The sequence below is a fragment of the Phaenicophaeus curvirostris genome, chromosome 1 (assembly GCF_032191515.1).
Source record: "Phaenicophaeus curvirostris isolate KB17595 chromosome 1, BPBGC_Pcur_1.0, whole genome shotgun sequence".
Taxonomy (NCBI): Eukaryota; Metazoa; Chordata; class Aves; order Cuculiformes; family Cuculidae; genus Phaenicophaeus; species Phaenicophaeus curvirostris.
In genome coordinates, this window is record NC_091392.1 from 178056457 (window position 1) to 178079598 (window position 23142).

At 40.9% G+C, this 23142-nt stretch overlaps 1 protein-coding gene across 1 annotated transcript in view; it reads right to left on the reverse strand.

Annotated features, from left to right (window-relative positions):
* Positions 1-375: 375 nt before the first annotated feature.
* Positions 376-23142, reverse strand: part of NUFIP1 (nuclear FMR1 interacting protein 1) — a 28560-nt gene continuing 5793 nt past the window's right edge. Inside the window, exons 6-10 of the mRNA XM_069881282.1 lie at positions 17824-17916; positions 13042-13304; positions 9482-9610; positions 6429-6661; positions 376-3316 (exon numbers count right to left, since the gene is read on the reverse strand). Of these exons, the coding sequence (XP_069737383.1) occupies positions 2966-3316; positions 6429-6661; positions 9482-9610; positions 13042-13304; positions 17824-17916 (1069 nt within the window). The 3' untranslated portion in view covers positions 376-2965. The remainder of the gene's footprint in view (positions 3317-6428; positions 6662-9481; positions 9611-13041; positions 13305-17823; positions 17917-23142) is intronic.

Here is a 23142-nt window from a genome sequence, read left to right on the forward strand (position 1 = left end):
AAAAGCCCTCTCTGACCAAGTAGTCATAGTGATTAAACACACAACACTTGTTTTCCTCACTCCTGTCTCAGAAGCAGACGTGCTGTAGCAAAAGCGATCTTGTTCACAGCAAAGCAAAAACTACCTAAACTGCATCACCACAACTATCTTTTTTTTTCCCCCTCTCTCAACTGTTCTAGCTCAGTAGGCGAGATAGATTTAAAACAAACTAAGAAATACCAAAGCTGAAGAGTATTGAATTTAAACTAGACACCCACAATTACATTTTCAGCAGCTAAGTTATAAAAGAGGAAAGATAAAAATAAAATTTCAGAAGTGTGAAGGTTGTCACTGGAATATTTTTAATCTAAAGTGAGTCACAAAGCCCAAGAAGTAGAATATTTTTTTCTAATAACACTGCAAAAAATCTTTAAAAAAAAAAAATCAACACAAAACTACCATCTTACACTGAAACAAAGAAAAAGTTAAAAGCTACAGAAAGCTTAATCAAGACACTGGTTCCTGCAGCATGTCAGAAGCAACAGGTTCTTCTTATACAGACACAGAGAGACATCTTAGTAGAAAGGAGCAAACAAAACTCACCCCTCTGAACCCAGAATAGGAAAGCTGCAGGGACTGGAGAAGACTACAGGCATTTGGCAATACCAGAAGAGGCCATTACGGCAATTTTCCTATCCAAAGGATGAATTCAAAGTACCAAGAAAGCACATTCTTGAATAGCAGGAAGCGGTGTGTGAAGTCTGAACACTGCCTGGAAGAACAGGAAAAGCAGGGGAGAGAAAGGGAGAGAGACCTACCACTCACTGACCAAGACTGCAATTCAGGGTTTAACAGCACTGTAGTATAAGTGTCCTTGTCTGCTATATGAGTTGGAAGAAATGGTTTGCTACAAGAACATTAGTGGTTCCCCATACATGCAACAAGTCCTAAATTTCAACCTGATTTATGCCACCCTGGCCTTGTACAGATTTACCCCCAAGGAAACCCACCTCTTCCTATCTACATGAAATAGACCTAAAAAAAGATTTTCTTCTGACAAAGCCTTTGGTTTTGTGTGAAAATTTAATATTCTTAAGTCCATAACAACAACAATATAAAGAATTAAGATTAGAGGATTTTTTTGTTTTAGGTTTCTTTAAACAAAAGGTCAGAGTGTACAGTCAAAGAAAGCTATGCCATCAATTCGATAGAGACAGAAGCATAAGGGTTAAAGTGCAATTTAGTAGCAATCCTAAGACATCCATTTCTTTTTCTGCAGCTGTTACTCATGCTTTCAACAGCACTGGTACCACTCCACTCCAAAATCAGGTTCTGCCCGAGTGCCAGATCCCCGTGGCTTAGAGTCCTTTGCTGGTATTTTCATTGCGGTATAAGAGCCATAAGCAAGTCAGAGAGATTGAGATGGCTCGTGGGACCATCATGGGAAGAATGAATCATCTGCCTTGGAAATATAAATGTTTATAATCAGTGCTTCTATTCTGCACATATATTTGAGACACACAACTTTTATAAGGGTGTTGATATTTATATAATTCCACAAATTTAGATGGTGCATTACAAATGCAATATGCAATCATAGCTATGAATAGCAGAGCAACGGGACAGAATATTTCTTGTTTTCTGTGCACCATGAATGAGACATATGGCACAACTTAAGGAACGAGAGGAAAGAAAATAGTTATCAGGCAACAAAAAACCCCACATGAGCCTCCATATTTTAGATGGTGGAATGGAAGACTAGACTCCTACAAAAGAACAAGAAAATAAAATCAGTCCCTGAGCTTTACCTCCAACATTTAACCAGGACTAAGAGACAGAGCAGAGAAACATTCTGAAGTGTAGGTTTTTATAACAGATTATTTTCACGGTGTGTTTTCAGCATTGGTGTGACAAACTAGCAACTGCCCTTGATAAGGATTCTGACAAACACACAACTTAACAAAAAGACTAAACTTGTATCTAAACCTTGGCTGATGCTTTTTTAGTGCTCAGAAGCCTATTGACATATGCACAAATCTGAAAAAAAAAAATCCCTGGATGCTGTAGCAGCACCGTAACAACGTACCAAGGAAAACATTCTTCCAGAAGGCCAGCCAGTAAGTTCCCAATGCATACCAAAAAGGGACAAACCAGTAACTCTTGGTAAGCTTTCTAAACTTTGATAATATTCTTAAGAATTTTCCTCAAGAGTTAGATTTGCCAGGCAATGACAGTAACAGCAGTTAAGGCCTAAGGCTTAATACTGATTACCTGAGGTCAACCAGCATCACAGCTACCTAGCACTGATGCAAGCAGCTAGGAGTTACTGCACCTTTATTTATATATTTTTTAAAAAAAGGCTTCTTGCATCAGTGTGCACCCTCATTTCCATTTCTCTGCTCAGTTAAATTAGTTCAGAAAGGAGGAGACTCCTGATGCAAGCAGTACTCTTAGAGCAGGTCAGTTACATCTTCCATTTCATTTCTTCATTTTATACTGGATATACGACATTTATATTGGATACATTATATCAATTAACAGCTGGGGCAAAAAATATGCACTGATTTACCACTTCAAAAATACACTGAAATAGTTCTGGACACTCCCAGACACGCCAGGCCATGATTTCACATGAGAAAAATCCATCCTACCACGAAACTACTTTGCCCTGGTGATGGACTGACACACATTTCATAACAAGGTCAAACATTCAGAGCGCTGAGGCTCAATAATGAGGATCCGCACCTATTCTAGGGAAGGTCATACTCTGTACCACTGCTGCCTTTTTGCCATGGGGAAATGCAACTACTCAACATGTCTGCTATTTTCACAAGGAAATAGCCACCTTGAGCTGAACACATCAGAAAAGTGGTTTTAACAGCTCTTAGTATGCACTTTGATAATTATTTTGTTATTTTGTCTTTCAAAAAGTATTCATCAGGTATAAAATTTAAGCCTTTGCTTTACTGTCCACAACAGAGATCCTCTACGGTGCTTCCTCACACAGGATTGACGGGGTTTCCCATGTGTCCTCATCTGCCAAGCAAGCCATCTGTGAAGTTTGATCCACAGGTGTTTTCTCACCCTGCGCTATTAATAATGCATCTTCTTCTTCTTTTCCTCCTGCTAACTGAAGGTCAGAGGTACGAGAATGATTAGATTCATCAAGTTTGTCCGTCAAAGGCTCCACTGTAGTTGTGGGTATAGAGGACTGTTCAGCCTCTGGTTCAGCTTGTGGTTCTGTTTTCAAGTTAAGTCCAAACACATTATTTTGGATGAGGTATCGAACACACTGCAAAATCACATTCCTTTCGTGCCGGATGTCCTGGGCCAGTAACTGGAAAGAAAGAAGACAAGATGATGCACATTTCCCTCTGTTGTTCTGTACAGCTCTACTCAGTAATTTTGAATATCTCTGAATTTAAACAGTTGGCTCTCTCACATGAGACCTGGAGACACAGATCAGGAAAGGCAGCAGAGGAAAGCCAAGTATTCCCACATTTGGTGCTCTCCCACTGACTGGGGCTTTGGCAGAGCCAGCGAGCATGCCTTACAGCTCTACCACACAGCCTGATCAGCTGGGCAATCTAAGTGCTTGCTGTACCCCACCCTACACCAGCTCACACTGATCAGACCCCTTACTGCACCAGCTCAGCTCACCAGCCAGGAGAAAACACAACTGACAATTAGCAGCAAGTAGTGGGGTGCTCCAAGTTTTTTATTGTTTGGGGTTTTTGTGGGGGAGGGATGTTCAAAATGGGGTTAGCAAAAGGCTTGGCACAGCAGAGAAGAGGTGGGACCAGGAATCTGGGGCAGAGGTAGCAGGGAAGGAGCTGCAGCAGGCTCTTAACAGCAGTGCAAGTTGATGGTCAAATACTTAAACAACAGAGGCTCATAATGGCCACAACTCCCCATGGTACTTGCACATGACTGTGCCACTGAAAAGGATTAAAAATAAACACCTGCTCTTTGGGCACCTGAGTAAGCACTGCTCATTTAGCACCATCAATGCACTATGGCAGGTAGAATAAGCTGACAAATCTGACCTTTGGATAAGCTGTCAGTCTCGGCTCGCTCTGGTGGCAGAGAACGTTACTGAGGACACCTAAATACTAGGAATTTCCCCCCAGTTATCTGGCTGTAGACCCAGATGATGATGTTCTCATATCCTGGACTATTATACTAAACCATGCGCTACAGTTCATCAGGATAGCAAGTCTATTTGCATCATTTAAGCTTCCCAGTTTACACTGTACCTGAAATTTTATATCCCATGCATTTTTTTTATTAGAAAACCCCTGGGAGTAAAAGGTAATTATAAATACAAGGAAAGGGCATGTTTCATCAGGTTCCAGACTGTGGATTTAAATAGCAATAACAAGTTTGGGTTATAAACCACCAACCCACGACCAGTAGCCTAATCGAAGTGCTAGAAGCCTCCTTCATCTCCTTGAACCTCATTGAAGTTAATTTTGTTATTAAAAAGAAATAGCCAGAAGGCTGAAGGACCTTTTTTCATTGCAAGTGTCAGCAGGACTAATACTCTGTACAAAAGACTTTAAACCAAGTGGCTAAATCTGTAACTACCTGATCATTTGCAGCAGATACAGATAAATTCGGCTGCAAAATCACAGAGAAGCTTTTTGTTGTTATAAGTTTCGACAGTGGTTTAACTAGGCACTTTAAACTGTGCATATTTCTATTTAGATCTGTTACTAAGAGGTGTTAAAGCAGCAGACACCTAAAACAGGACTTCGTAAATCTCCTGTCTGAACTCAGAGATGTACATTAGGGCAGAGACGGAACAGCATAGTGATGTTCTCTTTGCCAGACCAGAAGAAACTGAATTCCCAAATGGTCAAATAGAAGCACAGACTGGATGCACCATCACCCTGTCAAAAACCATATCTTTGCACTATATTTTTTAACGCAGGGATGTGTATCAGTACAGTGATATTACATTTTTTATTTTGTCAGCATAGAGAATGGCTGAACACATTACTAATTGGATGGTAATGTTTTAATAGTGTTCAAGCTTACTGCCAGAAAACACTTGTAGCTATTCTCCTACCTCCCCTTTTTTGTACTGACAATACAGCATCCTTTCCTACTTCCTCACTTTCAGGATAAATTCTCAGCAGTGACTCAGTGTCAAATTTCAACCTTTCTTCCTCAAGGTTTTTAAAGACTGACCATTTCTGACAGTGGAAGCCGCCTTGCAAATCTCAGGCACTCCTCTGTGCCTCACAGCCACAATACGCACCCATCAATAACAGATTTGAGCAACATTAAAAAGCAAAAAAAAAAAAACTACCAAAAAGCAGTCATAAATATGGACTACACCTGCAAGCAACAATACAGGCCTCCAATGTTCTGCCAGCTTCTCTCAGCACATGGGACTTGATTTGACTTTATTTTCTAGAGTCCTTAATGCTTTGATCACCAACAACTTTGATGCGCAAGAGAAAGACAACTGCATGCTTTGAGAACTACATAAAGGGCAAACACTTCCTTCTCAGTCACTAGGAGCTCTAATTCTTGGCAGCAGCAGTAGTAAGTGCTAAAAGGACTATCAAGGGATTTTTCCCACATCTGCAGCTTGGGATGTGCCTGCCTTATCAGGTATCTCTTGCCTAAATATCCTGTGCCATTTCAGAGCCCTGATGTCAGTGGCACTGCTTTCTCCTGTGTTCTAACTACAGCAAGTTCTCCCTTGATGTGGGAGCTGTATGCTGGCTGTTCACAGAAGCACAAGCGTAGTCTACCTATCTCATACTGCTTTTGAGTACTAAATGCAATAAAAACTTGTAAGTTTTGTTTATACTACAGAAAGTCATCAAGCTTCCCAACAGGACATTTCGCACTGTTACTGAGAACAGAATTAGAACACCTTGGACTCACCCCTACAAACCTAACCCTTCTGAGACACCAACCTGCTCATGTACCAGTGCTGTCACTTCCTCAGACTGATCGAGAAGTGCCTATCTAGAAGCAACCTACACACACGCAGGCTGCAGCTCATCACTCATTTGGCTGCATACAAAAAATTGTACACTTCTTGACCAGAGGAAGGCAGCTGAATAGCAAAACTGGAAGCAAAAGGAGGCAGATCAGAATAAGGCTGATGAGATCACACGTAAACAAAACCCACTGGATGCTACCATGGAGAGGGAAAAGGAAGGAATAAAGGTTTTGTCCTTTGTGTGGCTCATTTTAGGCGCATGATTAAGTTATCATCTCTGGCTCAAAGTCAGTCATTACCCACCAGGGTACTCCTATTTGCCTATTTAAGCATCTGCACTTTCTCCAAATGAAGCACTCGCTTTTTTATTTTTAAGACTGGACCTCTGCTAACAAACTGCCCTAACTTTCCACAGGGAAAAGAAGAACTGCTCCCAAATAGTGTCACTCTTGCATAGGAGGCATTATTTTAGCAGTAAGACTGTTACCATTTCCAGCAGAGTTGGACGGCGCTTCGGAAGGAGAGGTAATGTTTTCTTGCCCCGGTTATCAGGCCCTCTGCGGGAACGTGCATTTGAATTCGAGCTTCTTAATGCTGTGCCTGCAGGTTCTGGACGTTTTTCATTTGCGTTTTGAGTCTGAGAAACACAAGTAGTTTGGGGCGTATTTCCAAGTGCAGCCTGGGTTTTCTCAGCTTTTGTTGCAGTCTTGACAGGAATTTCTTAAAGAAAAAGAAAACACTTTGATTTCAAACTTAAAATCCTCTTTAACATGTTTATATCCCCATGCACCAGCAGTTCATTATTACTGTTCTTGCTCACACAACCTGATGTTCAAGGTGTTCAGGGTTTACATAGAGGAAGGGAAGGTTTTCATAGAATCATAGAACAGTCAAGGTTGGAAGGGACCTTAAAGATCATCTAATTCCAACCTCTCTGCCATGGACAGGGACATCCCACTAGATCAGGCTGCCCAAGGCCCCATCCAACTGGCCCTGAACACCTCCAGGGATGGGGCAGCCACACCCTCCTGGGCAACCTGTGCCACTGCCTCACCACTCTCATGGTGAAGAAATTCTTCCTCATATCAAGTCTAAGTCTGCCCCTCTCCAGTTTACACCCATTCCCCCTCATCCTATTATTACATGCCCTTATAAAAAGTCCCTCTCCAGCTTTCCTGTAGGTCCCTTTCAGGTACTGGAAGGTCACTATAAGACCTCCTCGTAACCTTCTCTTCTCCAGGCTGAAAAAGCCCAACTTGCTTAGCCTGTCCTCACAGGGAAGGTGCTCCAGCCCTCTGATCATCTTCGTAGCCCTCCTCTGGACCCATTCCAACAGTTCCATATCCTTCTTACCTTGAGGATTCCAGAACTGGACACAGTACTCCAGATGAGGTCTCACAAGAGAAGAATAGAGGGGCAGAATCACCTTCCTCGACCTGCCGGCCACACTTCTTTTCATGCAACCCATGACACGATCAGCCTTATAGGCTGCAAGCGCACATTGCCGGCTCATGTCGAGCTTCTCATCAACCAGCACCCCCAAGTCTTTCTCTGCAGGGCTGCTGTCAATCACGTAATCCCCCATCCTGTACTGAAATTGGGATAGCCCCACCCAGGTGTAGGACCTCGCACTGGGCCTTGTTGAACCTCAAGAGGCTCATACAGGCCCACTTCTCCAGCCTGCCCAGGTCCCTCTGGATGACATCCCGTCCTTCCAGTGTGGCAACTGCACCACTCAGCTTGGTGTCATCTGCAAACTTGCTGAGGGTACACTCAATTTCGCTGTCAATATCACTGATGAAGACATTGAGCTGCACTGGTCCCAGTACAAACCCCTGACGGACACCACTTGTCATGGACCTCCATCTGAACTTTGAGCCGTTGACCACTACCCTTTGAATTTGGCCATTTAACCAGTTTCTTATCCACCCTACTGTCCACCCATCAAATCTGTATCTCTCCAATTTAGAGAGAAGGATGTTGTGGGGGACCTTGTCAAAGGCTTTTCTTTGTTTTGGATTTCAAGTTTCTTTTATAATATAAGGAGTAATCTTTAAACATTCACAGAAAGGAAAACAAGATATTTAAATTCTGCAATACAAGAAGAAAAATAGAAGTAAGAGCTCGACAAGGTTTTTCAACCTCTGCTTTGTCATCGCTTGGAAAGGCCATTGCTTCTGCTTCAGAACACAGCTTGCTGCAAATTTGGCTGCTGAGAAAATCATGATAGAGTTAGGGCAAAGGATGCCCAAGTTCAGTTCTCTGTCTGCTAGACGCTCTCTGTAGCTTTGGGTAGGCCATCTAGGGCACGTAAGGCATAGTAACTACCCGCAAAACGAGGAAGCGGTAGCAGTTCTCTACAGTACACTGGTGCATACACTCAGTGAGGCACAAACTCCAGGTACTAGAGAGTTCAAGTCATACTGCAACACCCAGCAGCCTTCTATGGAAAAAACCCTTAAGGACATGGAAATTAGTTCACAGGGTGAGCATAACAGCTTTTTTCCTGGCACTATCCAAATATGATTTGAAAACAGACTGAAGACAGGCTGCTTTTTTTTTTCCCCTAACTAGGGAAAGAAAGGCTTAGGAAATTCGATGACACGCACCCTAACTAAAAACATTTTATGCCCTTCCCTTCAACCCAGGACACCCTGATGAGAAAAGGCAAGCAAAGAGGCGGGGGGGAAACCCACCCAGTCTTTCAGGAAACTCTGTCTAAGGATTTGTAAAATACACTGCAGGGCTGGGGACAGAAGGCAGGGAAGCATTAGATGCTGCACAGGCCAAGTAGAGAAGGCCATCCCCATACACCAGCTATCTGCACAAATGCTGGTGTTTCCACAACTAGTTTTGGCCACTGAACTGCCACTACTTCAGCACCTTTGCTAAATGTAAGGTACAGCTTACATTTTTTATTTCCTTTGCAACATCTTCGATTTCTCTTCAAAAATTTTTCTCAGACAGCTGTAAGTACTATAGAGGTTCTGACTGATAAGAGCATCAAGGGCATGTAGTGACAGGATGAGGGGGAATGGTTTTAAATTGGAAGGGGAAAGATTTAGATTAGACATTGTGAATAAATTCTTCATGATGAGTGTAGTGAGACACTGGAACACGGTAGCCAGGGAAGTTGTGGATGCCTCATCCCTGGAAGTGTTCAAGGCCAGGTTGGATGGGGCTTTCGGCAGCCTGGTCTGGTGGGAGGTATCCCTGCCCATGGCAGGGAGGTTTAAACTTGTCTTTAAGGTTCCTTCCAACCCAAGTAATTCCAGGATTCTTTTATAATCTGCAGCTTTCAGTAGTCGGAGTTGCAGCTGTAAAGAGCTACCACTGGACTACTCTAATTCTAAATACACAGGAGTGAACAACAGGATGGGAGGTGGCAAAGGATCAAATACAGGAGAGATGAAGCTCCCCTACCCTTCCCAAAGAAGGGCGATTTGTGATTGGGTTTAATTCCTGCTTGCAGTCCACGCTAGCACAGTGACACAGGGTAGAAGGGGAGAGGAGAAGGGCAGAGGATGTGCCCCTACGCACCTTCTGGCTCACTGTCAGATGCGCTGCCATAATTGGCTGACAATGAACTCAGTGCAGAGGTGACCATCTTGGGAACAACAATCAATCCTGACTTCCCATCTTTGGCTGCTGCTTCATCCTTGTCAGATTCTGCAGGGAGAGAAAATACAAGAGAGAGTTTTCCCAATATTCCAGCAACAACCAGCCTCACTGCTAAATCCCTATCTCACCACTACGCAAGCCTAATGTCGGGTACTGAATTGATTGCTCGACACTGTGGACTGATAGAAAAATCCCACATGTGCCCTACCCTCTACAGACGTTCCAGTGGCAAAGTCATCTCACCTCTGGTTCACAGTCCTGCCAGCAGAGGTACAGAAGCAAGAAGTTTGCTGAACAAGAGCTTGCGCTTTCTGGTTCTTTTTTTCATATGGAAAACATAATTACAGATTTTATTATCAAGTGTAGGTAAAGAGAGAGAGAGGATTTCATATTATGTGTTGAAGTTTTGCTGGATTTAGTCCAGCAGAGGCAAAGGTGGGGGAGAAGCATCAAAAAGCCAGTAAAGAGGTTGGGATAGCAGGGGGAGAGAGAAGGAAGGAGGATGAGAGTTAGTCAAAGTGAGAATTTAAGAGCGAAGAAATTTTTGGATACTAAAAAAAGTTCATAAGGGAAACTGAGAATCAAGGCTACAAATAAGATGACTGGATTTACAATTTTATTTTCACAAATACTAAGAGCTGCTCCTTCTCCCACCCTGCTATACCTGCTTGCCCCTCAGGAAAGCTGCATCAGACTTCTTACTAAAATTCTACTGAAATAAACACTTCTGAGATCTTTATTTTGAAATCACAAATGTCTTTCTATTATTTTCTAATATATCATTGACAACTAGCTATTTAATTTCCTGGAGTTCATGCGGTTTGGTAAAACATTTTTTGGATAAAAACACAGCTATTTATCTAAACTACTTACTTGCCTCTTTTTACCTCGAGCTCCTTTTGAGAAAGGTTAATTCTCACAGATTCAGTAATCACACCAATTTACAATTACATTGGAAATTCATGCAAAACAGTTCATTATTCTAATGGAGAATACATAGCACCTGCATATACTTAAGCAATTATAAAAATAGCATTTACTTCAAATTATTTTGATTAATTGCAGCTTTTTTCCCCTCTCATCCAAAATGTTGACTGCATACTGTGGCTGGGTGCCTTTTCTTTTGATTTCATTTAAGTTTTAAAGAATTACTTTTAATTCGCTTTTAAGCAATACAGGAAAACACATATACCAGAATACATTCTCTCTTTGAGTGCAACAAATTTGAAGGAAGCGTTATGCACTACTGAATATGACTGTCCCTGGTCAGTAGATACCTCAAAATTTTACACCTGACACTCATCATTTTACCTTGTTCCTGCTAATAAATCAAGAGGAAAATTCTGTTAACTTAAGTGAATGCATTATGCAGAAAACATGTTCCCTCTAGAGAAAGGTTTAAATACTGCAATAAAACGGGCTTAATACAGTAAAATCATGGACTTCAGTTATATGATTTTCGTTTAAAAAACCTGCTTAGTTATATTGTGTTTGTTATTATTTTTTATGACTATATTTCTCAATAGTATAAACAAGCCACAACTGACTTTAATACTGTGTATACAAGCAAGTACCACATTCCTTTTCTGCTATTATAACAGAATTTACTAGCTGCACTTCAATATAGTTAGACTTCATCATTAAATAAAACACAGATGCTGTGGGGAAATAGTTACTTTTAAGCATACTTAATTTTGCCAACATGCAGAGATGAGTGAAACAAATGAATTGCACAGGGATGCTGAGTTCTTGTTCCCACTAATTGAAGATTATGTTTTCAAGAGGAAAAACTCAGCATCAGACGTCCTTCCAGGGGATTCATTCTAGCCTTGTTGCTAAAAATAGCTGAAGTGCAAGTCAGCTTACATGCCATATACTAATAGTACGGCATCACTGCCGAGTATATTATAAATAGTTGTATCTGCAGAGTTTATATTGCTGCCAGCATGTGGATACAACACACAATCTCCAAAAAAACCTAAGCAGCAATACTTTAGAGAACACACATATGGAGAGCATCAGGAGTAAATTACATAATGCAGCAAAAACCAGAAAATAAAGAAATGCTGACATTTGAAGTAATTCACTTAACTCGTACAAGGAAATCCATTTGTTTTCACATTCTAAACACTGTTATTTCCAAAACCACAAAGGGATATTTAATAATCTTCAAAAAAATTTGATCATCAAAGTCCTTTATTCTTGTTCTGTGTTTATAATGATTGTCTTTTTTATACATTAGTTCAACAACCTAAGTTGGTGCATTTCCTTTTACAGTGTTTATGTCAGAACATGTAATACTGCACACAACCTTTACTGCAACACTTCCAAAACCCTGACTAGCAAGTAAAAGTTTCAGCATTGAAATTTAACTCAGATGGTATTTCTTTTCCTCTGCTTCCTAAAGTTACTACAGCATCACTTTCCTTCGCCCCAAACCACTTTACCTTTGCCACCTCTCCCAGCTAACTGTGCTGAATTAAAAAGCATTCTTAATCAGGAGATTATAGGTAGGATAAGATTACTATAGTAAATTACTTGTTAAAGGAAAGACAGAATTGGGTACTCCATTAAGAGCCTAGAAACCCTCTTCAGTCTGTTAGTTAAATATCAATTTAAAGCTAGTAATGTATTTTAAAACATACAAAGCTATGATAAATAAGCATGATTATTTTTTAAATCCAAGACATACCTACATCCCACCCCCAACATCTTCTCCCCTTCAAATTATGCATTTTTTGATGATACAGAATAAAATGTAGTGCTAATTATCAAAGAAAAATTAGAAAGACATAAAAGCAGCCTGCTAGATTTTTTTTCCCTGTGTTTATAATACAATCAACTTGGCTTGCAAGTAAACTGTAAGAGTGCTTAATGCTGGTAGTATCTTAAATGTTGATTCAGCTTTCCTAATCAGAATTTTTCTTCCTCTTCAGCGACTTTGCCTTTCAGCTTCTTTCCAAACCATCTCTCAGCCAAGTTTACTAGTTTTAGCTCCTCCTACCAGCTCATGTGGACATGAATTCAGCCAGGCGTACTGTCTCAAAGACCTCCTGACTACCAAGACAGTTTCCTCCATAACAGACCAAGTCTAATAGGGCAGAAGCTCCCCAAAACACAAGATTTACCCAATTTCTTTAGATAAAGCACTGACCCAGTCTTTCACAATAATCACTGGGAATTTCCTTAGAAGATCATGCCCTGAATCAGGATATCTGTTTGCTGAAATTCCCTATTAAGAGGAAGTTCCAAGTGTCAGTTTTAGGCACAGGGATATTGCACTACCTTCAAACTTATGACCCCGTTGGCCCTGGAACTATTCTAGCCACAATATAGCAATCCTGAGTTTCTTTGTTAGTAACAATGAGAAGTATGGCAACAAGCTCCTCACTGTTCTTCTCCAAGAATACTGTAGAGCCTTGTATCACTAAGCACTTCAGCAGTACTACTAAAAAGTTCTCCACGTTCCTTCACCTTACCAGCATCACTGTTTGCCAGAAGACTGAGAGGGTCCATGTCCTTCATGCATGGCTGAGCTGCCACAGCACGCTGGTTTTCATGTTCCTTTTCACACGTGGTGTTTTCTGTTCCATTGGTTTCATTTGGAGTTCCACGTACATTGTGATTGCCACCATTTTTCCTAAATTTCTTCCAGAACGGGCGCCATTGCCTTCTCTTCTGTCTTCCTTGCTGCCCAAGCTTCTCTTCATTTTCTGGAGGCTTCCACATTCCCTTCATTTTTCTGGAGAACAAAACCACAAAGCTCATACAAACAACAAGCTATGAGACTAAAATGAATTGACATAACCAAATGATTCAGGCCAACATTTAAGGTTCAACAATGCAGCATGATGTCAGAACTTAACTCCAGCTCAGCTAACATATGGTGACAGATCAGATAGGCAGTGACAGCTCATCTCATTGGCAGGACAATGTGACAGAGTTCCTTCCAACTCCTATCTTTTAACAAAGCAAAGAGTACATAGGCTAAGCAAGATCCTTGATTATCTACAATGTGAGGACATAGTGTTTTTCTTCCACATTACAAAGTCAACAAATATCTTCTTTACTTAAGCAATTAAGTCCTCAGAAAAAAAGGATATGGAACTGTTGGAATGGGTACAGAGGAGGGCTACAAGGATGATCAGAGGGCTGGAGCACTTCCCATCCAAGGACAAACTGAGAAAGTTGGGGTTGTTCAGTCTGGAGAGGAGATGGCTCTGAAGAGACCTCACAGCAACCTTCCAGTACCTGAAAGGGGCTACAGGAGAGCTGGAGAGGGACCTTTTTACAAAGGCTTGTAGTGATAGGATGAGAGGCAATGGGTATAAATTGGAGAGGGACAGATTTAGAATAGAAATAAGGAGGAATTTTTTCACAATGAGAGTGGTGAGGCACTGGAACAGGTTGTCGAGGGAAGATGTGGCTGCTCCATCCCTGGAGGTGTTCAAGGCCAGGTTGGATGGGGCCTTGGGCAGCCTGGTCTGGTGGGAGGTGTCCCTGCCCATGGCAGGAAGGCTGGAATTAGATGATCTTTAAGGTCCCTTCCAACTCAAACCATTCTATGACTCTATTAAATATTCTATGAAGTCATTGAAAACAGACAGAACATGGAATTAAGAGGTGAGCATTTACTAGAGGCATACTTCCATTGCTGAAGTCTCCTTTTTCCAGTTACAGCTCAGAGAAGGATCTTTCTGCACAAAATCCATTCAGCTATCTGATACCACCTGTGACAATGATTGCCAATGCCTGCCTCCAACTAACATGCCACTTGTCTTTTTCACTCTGACAGAAAAGGAATAATAAAAGAAGCTTCGATCAGGGAAAAGGATTTTTTAAAATCTGAAACAAAATGACAAGTCCTAAAATATGGGACCAGCATGCTGATTCCACTTATTTTTCACGGTTCCAGGTTATACTACAAACACAAAACATGTTTATAGGAAGGTACCTGGAAAGCTTAACAAGCTCTCATCAAAGCCTATAGATAGAAGAATAGGTGTGACCTAGATAGAAAAGCAAATGCAGAAAGGACAACTTAAGCTTCCCCAAAATACTTATTTTCAAGCAAAAGAAACTTATTTTAGCAAAACAAGACTGCAACTAATCATCAGCACTTTACAACCACAAAAGACATACAAGACCTACCATGCTGAACGATCCCCATACCTTGTTCTGCTCAGTACTCTCTCCCTCAGCCTCACCTACAGCATTCCAGGGGTCCTGTTATCCCTAGTAAACCATGTAGTACCATACTTGGGCAAGAGCTGCTTCCTGAAAACTCTCCCTGAGTCTAGAGTTGCACATCCCCAAGCAGCCTCACAGCTGTATTTCTAACGTGGTATCTTGTCACTGATCAGCAGACAGTGAACATGTGAGGGAAGAGAAAAAAAAAAGAGCATAAGATCAGTGTGAGTGGTCACCTTTCTCCTCACCTACTTTTCTGTAGCATACCACTTGCAATACCCTCTCTGACTAGAGGTGCTCCCAGGACACCGATGGTTTTGCATTTCATGCTGTGGGATGAGGTGTGAGTGTCTGGCATGCCTTAAAACTTGTAGTTTTATTTTGTGGAAAAGGACTTCTTTTGGTTTGTCTTCATTCTGATGTCCAAAATGGTCAATTGGTACCATCAACCTTCTCAAGTTACTAGAAATGGTGCCCAGGGAGATGGTTGAGCCACGTTCTCTGGAGGTGTTTAAAAGGCAGGTAGATGAGGTGCTTGGGGATATGATTTAGTGGTGGACAGGTACAGTTAGAGCTGATAATCTCAAAGGTGTTTTCCAACCTAATGATTCCATGATAACTGTATTCTATTAATCTCTTCCCACCTATGCAATTTTTCTAGACCTCTGTCATACAGCCCTTCCAAGGTACCCATGTTTTCGCTTGTAAGGAAACGTTCCCATTACCAACATTTCTTTCATCCATACCTTTCCAGTCTAATTAAATCTTTATCTCGAGGAGAATAGGGCCTGCCACAGCATTCAAAATTCCTTTGTCTCATAACAAAACATTTTTCATTTAACTCTCCAGCCATTTAATTACTGTGTCTAGCACTGATTACTCAGCCCTGACAACATCACCCACCAAAGTGCTCTGGTGCCAGAAGGGGCAAGCCACCGCATTCCCAGGCATCAGTCTCTCATCCACAAGAGGAGGCTAATATTAGCTCCCATAATTCAACAATATCCGGACAGAGAACTGCATTTCTGAATTTGTACAACTCTAAATTCAGGGTGCTGTTGTATAAGATGATACTGAGTAAATACAGGCTCAGTTAGAGATGTCCTTGACCAAGGGTTAAAACCAACATTCTGATTTCTCTGAGGCCTCAAACAACCAGAAAGAAACCCCAAGGTCACAAACACATCCCAAGAAACGTCAGCCTGGCTTCTGCCTTCCCCTTGCAAAAGATATACTACTCTTCGTTTCCCATTCAGAAGGGATAGAGCCATGCACTATTAATCAGCTGTTGCAAGATGCCACACAGACTACCAAAGCGGTCCTTCTGCATCTCTAATCTCACACATGGGATGCTGAGAAAAAGCAGTTGTAGAGCACTTCAGAGAACTACAAATGGAAAGCACCGTAGAGGTGTTAAGTATCTAATCCTTTCTAAATCTAACTTAGCTGTTTGTTTTAATGGTACAGCTTGCAGAGAACAAGCTGCATTCTATTTTTGCCTTGCACATCAGTAAATTTGCCAGACAAGCACTAATTCCAGAGTCTTTACTGTTGATATAAAAAGCAAAAATGACAGCTTTTTGGACAGTTTATCAAGTCTACAGTGCTAGCAGCTCAGTACAGGGAGGAGAAAAAAGAAGAGATTTTTAAAATCAATCAGAGTTAAAGGTCACTAAGTGAAAGCAAACAACCTATAATTTTGAAGGCTTTTTTCCAAACAATTTGCCAGATATAGTTGCTAAGAAATGTAACAGTATGGAACTGCTGATGGACATTTAAGACTACATAATGCATCTGACTCACAGCCCCAAGAGTTACCAAATAAACCCGTGGACACCAGTGTGTTACGGTGACAGGCAAAACTCATCTTTGCTCATAAGAATCTCCAAACATAATGCAAACATAAGTTTGTGGCTTTAGTCTCAATACCTATTGTTTGGTTCCTTGGGTCCAAAGCACTTCTGCAACTTTATATCCTTTGAAGGAAGTTTTACTTCAATGTTTTAAAACCTTTTGCTTCCAAAGTCACAATAGACAACTGGGAAGAGGGGGGAGGTAAGTGCTGGGCCTTTGAAGCACATGCTGCAGCAAGGTGATTTGTGCTGTCAGCATTTAACAAAGTGCACTAACCTGACACAAACCCTATTCTGCACTAGTTCAACTACTTTACAATGGTGCAAGTCTCACTTTTTTCAAGGGGATGATGCCAAAGAAAAACAAACTAGGCAAGCTCCAGCTTCACTCCCATGCAGCAGCAAACAGAACTTAGCAAGAGCCCCTTACAAGTCAGTCTGCTGCTGCCTTCCAGCTCCATCATTCTAGTTCAAACAAGTGATGTTCTAGGAGCATGGATTGTGATAACATTTTTTTTAAAGTCTTTCTGCAAGTCCTGAAGTAGAGCTAATGAAGTTGGCTGGTTCCACAAAACATTGACACTGAAGGGAAGAGAAAAGAACAAAAACTATACGGAAAAGTAATTCACACTATAAGGGGGTGAACAGATAAATATCCAAGAGGAGTAAGTACTAGGCTCAGAACAAAGGTAGCAGATAAAGATAATGGCAGGTAGAAGAAAAAAGTAACGCTACTTATTTTCATAGCTTAAGTTAAATTTTTCTCCCCTCTTCTCTTGATTATTGATCTATCATATGAAAGGAGAGATTAAGAAGCCAAATCCGCTCAAAGTCTCTCAGACATTTTCAGTCATGAAAGGATTAGACCATGTGGATTCATTACATTGCATGACTTCCACCTCCATTATTTCTTTTTCAGAGACCAAGGTTACACTGATCTAATGAATGGCCATTAAAATGTGGTTTTCTCAAACAAACCAGTGAAGAATTCAGCAAGAACATCAGAATTCTAACACATATTGCTTAATTTAACTGCACTATCACGCACTGTAAACAAAAGAACATTATGCCTGCAGTTTGCAAAATGACCTGTCCACTGTTAAAGGGCAGCTAGATTGTGTGTAGAGTGGAAGCAGTAATTCTGGGGGACCAAATGAAGCACAGGTACTTCTAAACTCATTCGGAGGAAAGTAATAGGCTTGTTTCAAAAAAACTTACCCAAACTCCTGGGTAGTCAGCACTTCTCCCCGTTCTTCCTTCTGCATCTGCATTGCCTTCTTCCTTTCAATGTTTGCCAGTGTAGGAAAGTTTCTAGAAGAAAAAAAGAAAAATTCACTGGCTCGTAAATGATTCACTGTACTTTGTCAATTCCACTTTCACCAAACCAGCATCTGCTATGGATTGTTAAAATATTTCATGCAAGTTTAACAGACTGTTTCCTCTGACAAAAGTAATTGGTGAAGAAGAGACCTGAGCATATTTATGCTTACATACTCAGATGCCCAAAATCCCCAAAACCAAAAACTTATCATACATGCACAACTGGATTTACCAAACCAACAAACAAGCTACAGACAAAACAGTTCAGTTACATTCATGGACCTTCTCCCTGTCTCAACACATAACAGCACAATTTAGTCCTGCAATATTATTTTTACAGTACTTCAACATTTGAATGACCCTAAAAGGCACAACAGGCCTTGAGCAAACCAAATACTGAGTTCTTGTAGCATCAAGAAAAAAATAAAAAAGGTTGTAAGAACAATTTCTGAGTGCACAAGATACACATTAAATGACAATTAAGGAGAAATGCACAGGTTTCCTCTCTAGTGATATTCAGTACTGTGCTTGCACACTGACCTCCACTTCACCAAAACTGCTGTCCCTTTTTTCTTCCAGCTTCCAAGAAAAAATTCCTAAGTCATGCATATCAAAACAAAGCTACTGTTACAATCATATCCCAAAACCATCCCTCTCTTCCATTCCCTACCTCCCCATCCTTCCCTGTGGACAAATGCCACACTGGTTCTAACATGCAAGACCTGCTGCGAATTATCGTCGAAGCCCGAAAATGGCAATGCTAGTTGCTCTGTAAACATCAGTTAGCTAAATCCCAGGTCTTGGAGATAAAGGTGGTAAATAGGAAAATACACACGCATCCCCACCAGCTTCTGGGCAGAAACACATAGTGTAAATATTTGATAAGTCTATTAAAACGGAGTAACAAGAAACCTACAACAGCTATTTACTACATACAGCTACCAAAAAGGACACATATCTTTCTTTAAATATTTAATCTTATCACACCCATCTTCCCTGTTTTACAACACGAATGTTAAGCTTCACACTAATGCAAGACAGCTTCAACCACATACCAAGGGAAAAAGATGAGAAGCATTTCCTACAAGACACACCTAAACACACTACAGACCTTGTCTCCTTTAACAGGATTTGAACACGAGCCGTCAGCATCTATTTTCATTGGATTTCTCCCAGAAATCCACCACACAGCTCAAGCAAGCACAGGGATGTGATGTTTTATCTCTGTTCTTCCCCTCACTGCATTTGTTTATCCAAGCTATAACACACCCAGCACGCAATGAATTATTTAATCTGCAGCACTTCGCACTGACAAAGATCCTTGCGTTTTGCACCTCTCCAGAGTTTTAGGACAAGGTGCTTTCCTTCACATGAGTAATGCTCACAGGAGGAGAGTGAGCTATAAAATAAACAGTTTTGCTCAAAAGAGCCCCAAGCTTGTCTTTGCAATTTTTATTTCTTCTAGAAGACATAAGGGAAGACCCTTAAACCTGGAGCAAAGGAGTCTTCAAAGTGCTCCTGTAGTTATGCCAATTAAGGACATATTCAGACATGCTCTAACAACATGATTTGAGATGCGACTGCCTTCCACTTTCATTTCTATGCTTTACCACTCCCCTCATCGAGCCACCATAATGGACTCCATGAACGCTTTCAGTTCGATTCACTGCCAAGACAGACAGATTTCTCCAAAACCACCCTTACAGTTGACAGAGGCAGTAACCAACAGCCAAAGAGAGCTCAAGCCCTAAGCCCAAATATGCTTTCAAAAGCACATCCAAAGGCACCTGCAGTGTTTGTTTATTTTATGAAGCTCTCCTCAATTGTTAAATACCATTTTACTCACTGCCTTTACCTTGTGCAGAAAACCTCCCTATTTTGCCAGCACACATGAAGTGTTTAATTTCATTCACAATGAGCAAATGAGCACCTACTAGTTTATTTTTCCACCTAATGACTTGGTGGGCAGTAAGCTTTTGATATTTGAGCCCACAGGCTATCAGCCTCAGTGTAAGGCAGAGTGCATTCCCTCTTCCCCATGTGCTCTGCAACAAGGAAAGCCACAAAGTTCTCAAAGCTCAAAAATCAAGAAGAGAAGAATTTAATGTTTTTTGATACAGAGAATTCTTATTCAGGAAGGCTAAATCTAGGAAGACTGCACCTGAACAGAGGTGTCATGACGCAGAAGGAAGACCCTATACTGAATCTCTCCACATAAAAGGTCACATGTTAAAATCCAATGAGCTGACTTGGTTTTTAATCCTTCCAGAAGGCACCTCCTCCCATAGCAAAATGAGGTTCTTGAAATGCCACCTACCAACACCATCGAAGCAAAAGCAGCAGCCCAGCACTTCATTCCTGCAAACAACTTTTCAGAGCTTGAATACAGACAGCTTCATCAGTCACTACAAAGGCTTTGCAAACCTAAGCAACTTACTGTAAAAGGAGGAGTTAAACCAGGATGTGATGGTCTGGACCAGTAAATTTCATGCAGGAGCCAGCACTACCCAAAAAGGCAGCCCTACTTCATAGCAGCTGCAGTTTGCAACCACAGATATTTCTAATATCCAAACTGGAAGTTTTTCAGTATAAATTGTCAGGGCAACACCAGAAAACTGGTTTTCAGGCTATGAGGACCATATTACATAGACACTAACAAAGTGACATGTAGGTAAACGATATACTAAGCTTCCAGAGACAAGGAATCGTAATGCTGACCATGATCACTACTAATGTGTGCCTTAGGGAATAGATTTTCTTTTTTTTCAATAAATGAGCGCACTAGTTGGAGTCACGCATGTTTCATAGGCCAGCATACTCTAGCTTGTTCACATAAAGTAAACCAGCTCTTAGCAAGCAGTGGAAAAACAGAGCTTTGCCAATGCCTAACAGAAGAGACCTGTTTCTGTAGCAGTTTACACAATGAATTTCTGAGTTGAGAGCTATAAAAGTGTATTGTCTTTATAGGAACAGTGCTGTGATCAAATTGCCTTAACAATTTCTTGGGCTGGTCTTGATTGCACGAGCACAACCAACACCAAAGGGGACAGAAACAGCCTAAAGGGAATAAAGATGGCCCAACAGAGCAGATAAAATCTTGGTTTAAGACACCGAGGCATTTCATCAAGCATTGCATCTCTACTGTGATTTTACCATAGGTCAGCTGAGGCACTTGCATTTGCTAATTCATCCCCAGAGTTCAAAGTAAACTTCATTGTATCTATGTTTACCTTGATCTACCAACACATTCCTTCTACTTTGCTTCATCTTTCACTAGGTGCTAAGAAATTATTTTCCTTATTAAATATTTAACGACTATGAATGCAACACCAGGGAGGATTCCAAGAAACTCCAGGCTTATTACTCAACTAGAGAACCACAAATTAATTAAAAGTGGTGTGGTTGAGGATACTGTCCTTCATTCATTAAGTGCGTGCTCGGCCTATGAGATGTATTGGAAGGAAATACAGCAGTCAATCTCCAACTGAACAGAAAAAGCCCAGCAGATTAAAGAAAATGGGGAAGGAGGAAGAGAATTCACAAGCAACACTCAATCCTCCATCGTTACACTAGGACCTAAGCAAAAGTAAGTTTAGTGATTCCCTTTGACATCAGGGCAGCCTTGCTACATTCTAATAACCTTTGCTGAAGAAGAGGTGGTTAGAAACCAGTGGGCTAGCAGGACCCAGATCTCACTTGTGAAGAAGCGAAGACAGCAATACCTCATTCTGCACATTAAGGAAATGCACCGCACATAATTCCATTTAAGCTACCGTTTAAGAAAAAATATGCTGAAAACAGCACATTTTTCAACACTTGGAAGGAATAGGACAAATCAAAACATGAAAAGTAATTGTAGTCACCAAAGCTGATGCTAGATTTCACAATCATCTGTCTCCAAAACACAGGGAAGCCCTAAGTTACCATGGGGTTTCATCTCTATTGCTGTTTGCTTAATTAGATTGCCTGGCTCAGCAGATTCAACAGGCCACAAACCATTAAAAAGTCTTTTAGGTAAGCAGAGATGCAAAGTCTGCAGCAATTAACAGGGCATTGTACAGAATCCAAGACAGGAAAACAGCATTCTGACCCAACATATTTCATCCAGAGATACTCATTGCTTATCAGTGGCACATCAGACAGAGGCTCTTTCTAAAAGATGTTTAGTAGGATACACAACTGACCAGCATAGCAGCTAATTAAGAAGAAAAATCTCAACTCTAAGTAATTACTCATAACAGCAGAAAGAACAAGACAGGAATGTTAGGGATGCAGCATGAAAACACAAGTTTTAAATCACTGCTACCTAATTAGAAACAAACTACTAATGACCTAAAAAGATTCATTCTTAGCTCGGACTGGAGCTTCTGGGGAAAAAAAAAAAAGATTTTTTCTTGTCACCATAAACAAAAACTGCCTAATAGCTCAGACTCCCTCTGGTGTCCTTTTTTTTCCTGTACAATGCAATGAGTCAATAACAGACCTTCAGTACTGATGCTTTAGTGGGACCCCAATTAATGCTTCACAAAAGACTCAGCTGGGTTTTGTTGTTTTGGGGTTTTTTCTAATTATTTAATTAAAAAAAAGAAGGACATTAGTATAGCTTCCTTGCTGTACAGAGTCACAAAAGCCACCCAGGTAGTCATTCTACACCCATTCATTACAGCTAAATAAGATGCCTACAGAAGGGCTCAAGTACTAAAATAAGCCACAGCACTACTCCATCTAGTGGCCTTGGCTTAGAAGGTCCAAAGCCCACAGTGCCTTTTTTTGATTCATGATCATGACTACAAGACCTTATTTCCAGTTATTTTACTGTGCTGCAGTGAACAAAGGCTTTCAGCAATGTTGTACCACAGCCAAATTACATTCATCTGTAAAAAACTCAACAGCATGTACCACGAGATCCCCTAGAAACTCAACAAAAATTATTTCCAGAGTCTCATCTTTGCAATTAACTGTAGATAAACATTGCTTCTACCCACAGCACCTACTCCCCAGGCAAACAGCACCCGAACATGATTGTACGTACAATTCCTGCTTCTCTAATGTTCTAGTACACTGAAGAACATGCAGTGACATACACACCTCAAATACTAATCCAACATCTAAACCTTAGCACTAGCTACTCTGACGATGTTGATGATACATCAGGAACTTTTCCAAACATCCCAAAACAGAAAAGTGTAGACAAAGTGCCAAATGAATAGCAAAGAA